General features: G+C 39.5%; 1 protein-coding gene across 1 annotated transcript in view; it reads right to left on the bottom strand.

The window, feature by feature from the left end:
• Positions 1-436: 436 nt before the first annotated feature.
• Positions 437-10,921, bottom strand: part of ppm1f (protein phosphatase, Mg2+/Mn2+ dependent 1F) — a 29,808-nt gene continuing 19,323 nt past the window's right edge. The window contains exons 4-7 of the mRNA XM_033043520.1: positions 7,685-7,873; positions 6,506-6,649; positions 3,280-3,373; positions 437-2,316 (exon numbers count right to left, since the gene is read on the bottom strand). Coding sequence (XP_032899411.1) covers positions 1,943-2,316; positions 3,280-3,373; positions 6,506-6,649; positions 7,685-7,873 — 801 coding nt within the window. The 3' untranslated portion in view covers positions 437-1,942. The remainder of the gene's footprint in view (positions 2,317-3,279; positions 3,374-6,505; positions 6,650-7,684; positions 7,874-10,921) is intronic.

The raw sequence follows: 10,921 nt of genomic DNA, 5'->3' as shown, positions 1-10,921 counted from the left end.
AAGGGTCTGAAGTTTGAAGAAGGGTCTCAACCCGAAATGTCACCCATTCCTTCTCTCCAGAGATGCTGCCTGTCCCGCTGAGTTACTCCAGCATTTTGTATCTTATGTTGTTGGGTGCAATACTTGGAATCATTTGAGATTTCCCTCATGAGGGTCCAAGGATGAAAAGATGGAAATTGTTGAGAATGGAGTCAGCAGCAGTAGTTCCCAAAAGACAGCAACATGTCAACACATAGAAAATGGCAACCTTGGTAGTGGGGCAGTGGAGAGTATTGGAGGCTACTAGCATCCACTGGCCCTCATCCCTACGTGTACACATAATTATCATCAGTTCTCAACAAATCCTGGTTAAACATCCGCCATTATCATTTTTTTCCAGTTTCAAATAAAACTTGATAATCCAGTTTGTTGGGAATGCATTTAACTTCTTTGCACATTGACTTTTAATATTTTATTAAATAACCATATTTGAGGGTCCTAGATGCTTTTGAGGACTCGTGTACATTACTTATTATGTTATGCAAATTCTGGGCAGTTGGTTGTAGAATTCTGGGCGAGCAAAGTTTTTCAAATGCACAGTATCGAAGACCATTCAGTTATTAGAACACTGTTGTGAAAACCATAATATTTCCACAACAGGTCAATTCCAGTTGTTATTTTTATTTAAAACCACAATACATTCACATGTGTTTATATTCTTTAACACAAGCAGTAGACTGAACATTACAAATTCAGCATTAAATAAAATGCCTAAATAAAATCATCTCATATTTTTCTCTCCCAACAAATGGCAATGAAGCAATGCTACAGTGCACAACAAATACCATCGCCATAGGTGTGCAGAGATGCATAAGGCACTAAACAGTCTGCAATGGATCCGTGGAACAGTACAAATTATTACATAGTTTGTACTACACACAGATCAGAATAAGGCACTAGATTGTCAACCTGTATTTTTTTTTTCGCTTGAGGAAAATCAGTACGTAAGGGTGCTTGAAAACTTTGCAAACATGAAAAAACAATTTTGAAAAAATGATGAGTTTGCATTTTTACCACACAGAACTTGGTCAGCATGGTAGAATAGCCCAAACATAAAACCCATTGTGAATTTTTCTATTAATCACCGATGGTTCATTTACACAAGTAAAAGAAAGTGGAATAAAATGCTTTGTAATGCAGGACATTAATGACTTCCAGATAATATAAAAATAATCTCACAATATCCCCCAATGGTCATCCAACTTTCATGGCATTGTTACTTGCAATCACTGATTTCAGCTTTAAATATCTTCTTATTTAATTTTAAAGCATAAACCAATGAAATAGCTTGCTCCCAAAACTTTGGGTTAGTTGCTGTGGAAAGCTTGCAACAGAAGAGGTTGTGAAACAGGTGTAGTGCGAATGGCACAATTTTGTTGGTTTGGAGGAAGTTGAAAGCAACGTTCCAACCTCTAGGCATAGCTCATGTCTGAAATCAGACCAAATACTGTCGTAATATTCTAGCATCCATTCTGGTGAACAGGATTAGGGAACACTTTCCATTTATATGTTCTCCATAAAAGTCAAAGCAAAGCAATACCAGGCTTAAATCCAGCCTTTCAGCCTGGAATTTACGAAAACGTGCGATGGCGTGACCGCTGTTCTTGGCCACCACTCGCCTTTCCCATTGAAGCTTCTTGCACCCTCAATTACTGAGTTTAGACACCTTTTTATTAAAGGTCATACAGGAGACTTTAGATTAAAATAGATTGTTATACACACTGCAGGCATAGCTTTGCCAAGATGCGGGCATTTTAACACCAATACCCTTCCCCTCCAATTCTTTGGCATCACCGAGTAAAATATATTCCCTGAATGTAACACTGTTAAATGATCTCATGATCACGACTAAATGATAGTCAGCCATCAGCAAGTCATATAATTTGTCTGGCTATCTTTAACCTCACTTGAGAAGATTAACTGTTTCAGAGTTTCCTTTGGCTTGGGGGCACTTACTGTCCAGACCGGCATTCTCACTGCCCACTTGCGATTGGCTGTCCTTTAAAATGACCTGTGGGTCTTGTAGAAAGAACACCACCACAGTGATGTTGTCATTCGATCCACCTTCTTTTGCAGCTGCTACAAGCGTCTCTGCAACAGAACTGCCATCACCTGCGTTTTCTAGTAAGTGCTCTTGTACAATGTGCACAACCTTGGAAGGTTCAATTCCATCAAAGAAGCCATCACAGGCTAAAATAACGTAGTCTTCTCTGCCATCCAGTTTGAACGTGGCACAATCCGCGTCCCCCGAAATGTACGGTTTTTGGTCAATATCCCCTAGAAAATTAAAAATATCATAACAGTGGACAAGAGAAAACACCACACTAGGACTTGATATACTTACTTGCATCTCAGAAACATTTGGGGCACTACTACAGCTACAGTTCACCCGTGGTTAAAGCTCTCGTTTGTCACCTCCAGAATACCTTCTTCAGTGATCTTTTGGTCAGCTGTCCACTTTGCACTTTCTACAAACCTGAGTTCACTCTGCTGTGTTATGTTAGCCAAGAAGATTAACAGGAAGCCAAAGGAATAGATTTGAGGCTATACTCAAAACACCTTGAAAAAATGCAATATCCCCATTGATTACCTAGAATCCCATTGCCCACAACCACTCAAAGAACAGTTGGCATGATACTGAAAATATCAAGAATATGAATCTCGAGCATATAAAAGCCCAGCGTAAATGACAGAAGGCTTGCGTGATCTCACAAAGCACCCTTCCACTTGTCCCATCAGATACCTCCTGTAGTCGTTTGCAGGCCCAACGTTGGCCTGTCACTCAAAGGGGTGTTCTGAATGAAGGAGCAAATGTGATAAAATAAATAAATCATCTATGGGACAATACCAGACCCGTACTTGCTTATTTCAAATATTAATGAAAACTGTTTAAGAAGGAACTGCAGATGCTGGAAAATCGAAGGTAGACAAAAGTGCTGGAGAAACTCGGCGGGTGCAGCAGTGTCTATGGAGCGACAAAAGTGCTGGACATAGATGCTGCTGCACCCGCTGAGTTTCTCCAGCACTTTTATCTACCATTAATGAAAACTGATTCTTTCAGGTAGCAGTTTTGTTTATTGTTGTAGTTTCTTTTTAGAGATTTATAATACAAGTTTTTTGAGGAATCAGGGAGCTGAATTTTTGGTGTTAGGTTTGCTAAAATTGGTGCATTTCATTCACTGATAGTTTAAGATGGCCAACTGTTATATTTAGCACATCACCACTAAAAAAAAAACTTACCAATTGCCCTAGAGACTGCAAGTATTCCGTTTACACGCCAACATCCCAAAAATACTACACATCCACCAAGCTGTTCAATCCTTTGCTTCTCGTCCTAAAGAAGAAGAATTCAGAGATAATCAATAAATTGATTTATAACTAATTGAGCAAAATGCATTTAGCAAAAATCTACAAGATAAAGCAATATGACTCCAATGTTTATAGGGTGATTTCACGAAAGGTCACTGGAGCGTAAATCCCCACTCACGTGACCGAAAATTTTAACTGGGGGACAAGCGTCACTTCCGGTACATGTTAGTGGATGGGAAAACACGCACTTTCACACCCGTTAAAAACATCGAAAACGGCCAGGTTTTGAGCTGCAATTTACGGAGCCAGTCGGGGTGACCGTGAGGAACATCTACCTAAATTTACAGTCCAAAAAAAAGATAGAAACTAAGGTAAATACAAGAGCGAGCTGAAGGTGTAAACAAGGCGGAAGTGCTAGCGGACTTTTTTCTTGGAGATTTAAAGATCCAAAATATCGGGAATTATCGCGTTTGCTCGCTGCATTTCATCAAAAGTGGCATTATTGACTTTTTATCTTTATTCATTTGTTATATGAAAAGTATTAAAAGTTAGAAACCCGTCAGTAAAATTGCAAAATCGCCCATGGATCTCGGGTGGGTTTTAACATGCAAAATGAAAACGCTTCTGAAGCTCCATTTACCATTTAAATAATCGTAAACTCTCAATGCGTTTGGAAATCAATTTTACTGAGATGCAAGATTACGATTATTTAAATGGTAAATGGAGCTTCAGAAGCGTTTTCATTTTGCATGTTAAAACCCACCCGAGATCCATGGGCGATTTTGCAATTTTACTGACGGGTTTCTAACTTTTAATACTTTTCATATAACAAATGAATAAAGATAAAAAGTCAATAATGCCACTTTTGATGAAATGCAGCGAGTAAACGCGATAATTCCCGATATTTTGGATCTTTAAATCTCCAAGAAAAAAGTCCGCTAGCACTTCCGCCTTGTTTACACCTTCAGCTCGCTCTTGTATTTACCTTAGTTTCTATCTTTTTTTTGGACTGTAAATTTAGGTAGATGTTCCTCACGGTCACCCCGACTGGCTCCGTAAATTGCAGCTCAAAACCTGGCCGTTTTCGATGTTTTTAACAGGTGTGAAAGTGCGTGTTTTCCCATCCACTAACATGTACCGGAAGTGACGCTTGTCCCCCAGTTAAAATTTTCGGTCACGTGAGTGGGGATTTACGCTCCAGTGACCTTTCGTGAAATCACCCTATAGTAAAACAAGATACAACTTGCTAAAACAACCATGACATTCTTCACAATAATGAGATTTTGCAGCAATCAGACTTGCTGTGATGGAAGGGATTTAGCTATGGGGATAGGGCTAGGAAAAAATGGTTGATTTAACACGGACAATCCTCCCTCAACTGATGAATTCATGTTTAACACTGATTGGAAGCAGCAGAGTAACAAGGACAGTAATAATTCTGATCAAATAAGAGTCTAACCATTTAAACAATACTCAGTGGCCCCTGATATATATTAGACACCAATAATATTCTGGGGTTTGCTATGGATCAGAGACAATTAACTGGACCAATCATGTGGACGCAAGGTAGAAGGCTGTGTTTGTTTTTCCTGGAGTCTGAGAGGTGATCTGTTCAGATGTATATTAAAATGAGGAGAGGCATAGATAGGGTAGACATTCCAAATATTTTTCAATGCAGGGCATATAACAAAAGAGCACAAGTTAAAGGTGAGAGGAAGAAGTTTTTAAGGGAACTTGCGAGGAAAGTTTGTTAAAATAGAGAATGATTTAAATATGGAACATGCTTCTGGAGAAGGAGATGGTGGAGTCAGATAAAATCCATGACATTTAAGAGACATTTAGACAGGCACTGAAAGAGGCAAGGAGTGGATGGATACTGACCTAAAAGGCAAATGGGTTTAGTAGGGATGGTCAAAAAGGTTGGAATGGACATGGTGGGCTGAATGGCCCTAGTCTGCACTGTATAATTATCACAAAGCAATCCACCTGATTGACACAAAAAGCTGCAGAAACTCAGCGGGTCAGGCAGCATCTCTAGAGAGAAGGGATAGGTGATGTTTCGGGTCGAGACCCTACTTCAGAACTCTCGACCCGAAACATCACCTCTTTCTTTTCTCCAGAGATGCTGTCTGACCTGCTGAGTTACTCCAGATTTTTGTGTCTATCTTCGGTTTAAACCAGCATCTGCAGTTCCTTCCTACATCACTTGACTGACAACCTATCAACCACCAACACACGGTTGCTGCTCTGCATATCATTCACAAATTGCACTGCAGTCTTATATGGCACTTCATCTACCATCCAAAAGGACAGATGCAAGCGTCTAGCAAACACCAGTCTGCAGGCTCCACTTCAAACTATACACTTTGTCAACCTAAGGATATGACCATTCCTTTATCAATACCTTTATAAAGAATCAGTGGTTTAAGGGGGTGCCTCTCCACCACATTTTTCATGAGCACTTCGAGATAAGCAATAAATTCTGGCCATGCTAGCAAGAATCATATTGTCAGTTAATAATGAAACAACGTTTTATGCAGAAAATCAAAAACAATTATTGGAAAAAGTCAACCAGATGCACAATGTTTTTTTCCGAAAGTCTCAGGTGTGGTTCCTAGCAAAATAGCATGGCTGACTCACTGGTGCAAGGATACTTACTGCCAGTGTGGCATCGTTGAAGTATTGTGCATTTTTAGTAGCAACAAATATGAAGCTGATTGGGTTTCTGAAGTTCAGTTCTTGCCTAAAGAAAATTCCTAATCCCCTGGTTGCTGGTCTCACTGAATTCATTAGTGATCTTGGCATTGCTGTTACTCCTAGATAACATCTTTGATTAAGAACATGGTAATGCTGGCTTAGGGCTCCAATAAAAAATATAAACACCTTATCTGTAACAGTAATACAGGATTTGCAAACCGACCCATTCTGCAACTAAAAATCACTGATGAATATTTAATATGTGCACATCTCATGGGGAATATTAAATTGTGTTTCGTGGAACTCATGCATATAATCAGTTTGTCAAATACATTACTGTCCCAGTTTCCATTTAGTTGGTAATATATATATGCTCTTAACTATAATTTAGTCTGCATATAATGTTCAAGCCAGAAATCATTCGGCAGCACTGGTCCCTTTCCCAATATAATATACCCACCGTTTTCTCAGGTTTGTGTGGGTCCATAAGGTTCACAGCTTGGCCCTGTCGCACCATCATCACCTGCGAATCTCCAAGCCAAGCCACATGCAACGTATTGCCAGCAATTAAGGCTGTCACACCAGTGGTACCACTCCTTAGTTTCTGCAACACATAATTTGAAAACATCTGCACAATGCCAGTGACATGTTCATTTATTTCACTTTTTGCTTACCAAGGTCCCGATTTTGGATTTAGACCAAAGACCCTTTGTCTGACAAAGGATGTTTTATCTGCAGCTTTAACCCTTTCTCTTTCCACAGATGCTATCTGATCTGCTGATTGCTCAAGAGCATTTTATTTATGTTTTGTTTTTGGTCAAGATTTCTGCAATCAGCAGCTTTTTGTAAGAACAAAACCTGATAACTTTGCAAACAACTGAGAACATGCTTGTTCTCTCACTTTTACAGTTTTTTAATTCTCAGGTCCTTGGCTGTGTTTTTCTAGGAAGTGATGCTGTCTGATTTGCTGATTGTTTTGGGCATTTTGTATTTTTGCATTTCCAGTAAATGCCGGGTTTTTTCTCCAACTATCATCTAGCCCGTTAATTGAAAATCAAGTGAAAGATCTGAAGGTTTTCAGTATTTCTGGTTTATATTATCCAATCCAATGCTGTTAATTGAAAATTACAGTTTACTGCAAAAGTGGAGCATTTCACTACATTGCCTTGCAACTATTTTTCTCACAGAAAGCTTCTGATGACTTATTATCTTGTGCTTACACAAATAAAATTACAAATTTGAACAAATCTGGTATGTGGAGCATGATATTGAATGTGGTCCATTTTAAGTCATAAATGCAATTAGATGTTTGTTATAATTTTGTATTAAATGGCTCCAGAATTTCCAGTGCAGCGACAAAGCAAAACAGTCAAGTTAAATGCACATTGCAAATAATCTGAAAGTGATTCACCTTGGTAAAGAAAAAGAGGCTTAGCAGAACCAGTGTTCATCAGGCTAAGTAAAACCAGGCCATCATCTTCTACCTGTCAGTATTAACGTGCTAATAATTTCCTGAATTTGTGCTGTTGCTTGAATGAGTACAAATTAAAACCATGGAAAAGAATTTGCTCTGAGAAATGTTGGTGATAAGCCAGTATCCACATCCCATACGAACTCTGTTCAGTCACACTGCCATTACCTTTCTCTTGGCTCTCTGAAGAAACGTCTCATCAGTCTGTTTGAAGGCTTTCCTTAATGCTTCAGATGGCTGTGTTGAAAACTCTTCCTGATGAGCAAGAATGACATGAAGGTGTGTTGCAGCATAGTCAGCTGCGTCTACTCCACCATGCCCATCAAATACAGCAAAGTAAGCCCTCTCTTTCTCATCCTAGAGTAGAAAACAACAACACATCTCTCTTTATTTTTGCAGTATGTGTAACTCATTGTTGATAATGAGCACAATTTATTTCATAGCTCCATCCAGGTTGCCTTTTAATTTAGGAAAATCATGAACACAAAACAGCAACAGTTTAAATTACAGGATAAGTGTGGCTGCGTTTAATCAATTTATATCTTGTTCAAGTCCAAAATGCTGCAGTGAGAATCACCCGATGCATTTTCAATAACCATTGATTCATTTTTCAAAAAGAAAACAAATGACAGGGACTTTAAAAGTTTTACAGGTTCTGGAAGCAGTTATCAGAAAACATGAAGGTCGTCCTATGTTACAATGCAAGTTTAAATCCTTCAATTCAGAAAAAGTTGTCAAAGTCAACTACCAGGGCAAAGGAAACAGTGACCTCTACTGAAATTTACTGCAGAATTACAAGCCAATTTCAAACCATATTTTAAGCACAATCTCAAAAAAATAAAATGGAGAATTTGAAAGAAAAAAAACTATGGGGTTTACCATTGGTTGTGGTAAATCAAGTCAGATTAATTTCAAATTTCTTATTTTCAATTGGTGACATTTTAGCTCACGTTAAAAATATGAGCACAGTAGGAGAAACTCAGGTGAAAATCTAATTAAATCTACAGAACTAAAAAGGGAGGTGTTTTTGTACAACAGCATTGCAGTGACCGAACTCCAACATGATCCTACCACCAGTCACATCTGTCCCGCTCCCCTTTTTTGCTCTCTGCAGGACCACTCTCTTCACAATACTCATTCCTTTCCACCCTCCACTTGCTGCCCCTTGATACTTTCCATTGCAACTGTAAGTGAAACATCACACCTCCTGCGTCACCTCCATTAATGGACCTGAACAGCTCTGCCACGTGAAGAAGTAATTGACCTATACCTCCTTCCACATTGGTCTACTACATTTGTGATGTGGCCTCCTCTCCAAGCATAGAATGGGCCACCATGGATGGACCACTTGTGCTCGGACCATAACAACCATCTCAAGCTGCATGTAATTTTAACTCTCCCCCAGCTACTTCCACACCAACCTGTCCGTCTTTGGCCTTCTCCATTGAAATGGCAAGAAAAAACAAATTGTAAGAACTCATCATATTGAACTTTCTCATTTCAGATAACAATGCCGCTCGCATCTCACAGAGATGCTGTTAAATTCTGAAGCAAGATTGAGGGGTGGAGTAGCCTGCTCCTACAAGTATGTTCTTGATACTCCATTCTATGGAGTTTAACTAGAATTAAAGAATACTGGTTTAGTCCAGTACTTGAAAGAAAGAACACTGGACTGAGGATATGTTCAACTGGACGTCGAAAACACCTGATGACGGCTTGGCTGGAGAACTTGAGGGAGCCCAGAAGAAAGTAAATCTCAGGTGCAGCGCGCATTTACATGCTCAATACATCTGTGTTTCATCCCTAATCTATAAATAGTCAACTATGTTTTAAAACTAATTATCTTCACTAATACTGAAAACAAGAGTTATTTATATTAGTAGTTAAAGTTGAACTAATCTCGGATGTCTCTGGTACGAAAAGTTTGTCTTATCTTATTACTACTACATGTTCTTGTAGCTGCATGATCAGACAAGTTCTTCCAAATTCTTCCAGCAGCATAATCAAGGACGAGTCACACCCGAGCCACTCCCTCTTCCTCCCTTTCCCTTCAGGCGAAAGGCACAGACGTGTGAAAACACACAGCACCAGATTCAGGGACAGTTTCTTCCCAGCTGTTATCAGGCAACTGAATCATCATACTACAACCAGAAAGCTGTGCTGAACTACTATCTGCCTCTGATGACCCTTGGACTATCCTTGATCGGATTTTTCTGGCTTTATCTTGCACTAAACATAGACCACCACATGATTTTGGCCAACCAAGCAAAAACCACATTCACTTTCCTAACTATTTGCGGTATCTTACACTAGCCTTTTGTGAATCATGCACTAGGATATTCATTCTGCGATGCTGTCTTCTTTTCCTACATCATCTCCAGAGATACTTACGCTGTTGAGCACAACTTTATTATGGGGAAGACCAGATTTACAATCCAACCACTTCTGAGGATCACGTTTTATTTTATCTGTGTGTAGCCCATACATTATTTCTAGACATGCCGAAGGAGACAAGTGTTGAAGATCTCGCTGCCCCAGTCACTACTGGTCTGGTACTATTTTTCACCTTGTCAGATCTGTGCCCACAGGATTGCATCCCAGTGATATTCATTGACAGGCCTGTACATCATAACTGAATTTGGAGCTGAATATCAACCTGGATCTAGACTTGAGTACATAGGAAAAGATTTGACATTAAATAACTCTTTGGGTACCATAACCCTGGGAACTCACTTGGGTTTCCCCAGAGTTGCTATGCCTACAAATGGGGGTAAACTACCATAGCAAACAGCCACACTGGACAGAAGTGGGCTTCACGCATTGTGAGTGTGGTAGACCCATTCCACAGGTCAAATGTTTCACTACAATCTGAAGAATGGTCTAGACCTGAACCATTGTCTGTTCATTCCCTCCACAGATGCTGCTTGACCCACTGAATTCCTCCAGCACCTGTTTTTTTGCTCAAAATGCCAACATCTACAGCCTCTCGTATCTTGTTTTACACTGTGACTCTACTCTATACACTCAGTGACACTATATTTCATATACATAGGGTTAATGTTAGAGAGAGGCATAGAGTTGCACAACACAGAAACTGGCCCGATGGCCCAACTTGCCGACGGCAATGTCTATCTACGTTAATCCTAGTTACCTGCATCATGCCTGTACCCAGTTAATTATATTACTTGGACAGGTATTTAATAGGAAAGAATTAACTGGGTACATATCCTCAGATGCCATAACCGTATCTGCTTCTATCACTTGCTATCATGCAAGATTATGGTCTCCCAATTACACCATAATGCTTCAAAATATGCACATCTACTGTATAGATACATCTGAAGCAAAATAGACACACCTGAACACAAAGTACCAGCATTAACCAAGATCAACCAGACCAGCAGA

Source organism: Amblyraja radiata, chromosome 25, assembly GCF_010909765.2.
Source record: "Amblyraja radiata isolate CabotCenter1 chromosome 25, sAmbRad1.1.pri, whole genome shotgun sequence".
Lineage (NCBI taxonomy): Eukaryota > Metazoa > Chordata > Chondrichthyes > Rajiformes > Rajidae > Amblyraja > Amblyraja radiata.
The sequence above is the reverse complement of the archived record's forward strand: the minus strand, read 5'-3'. Positions and strand labels throughout refer to the sequence as shown.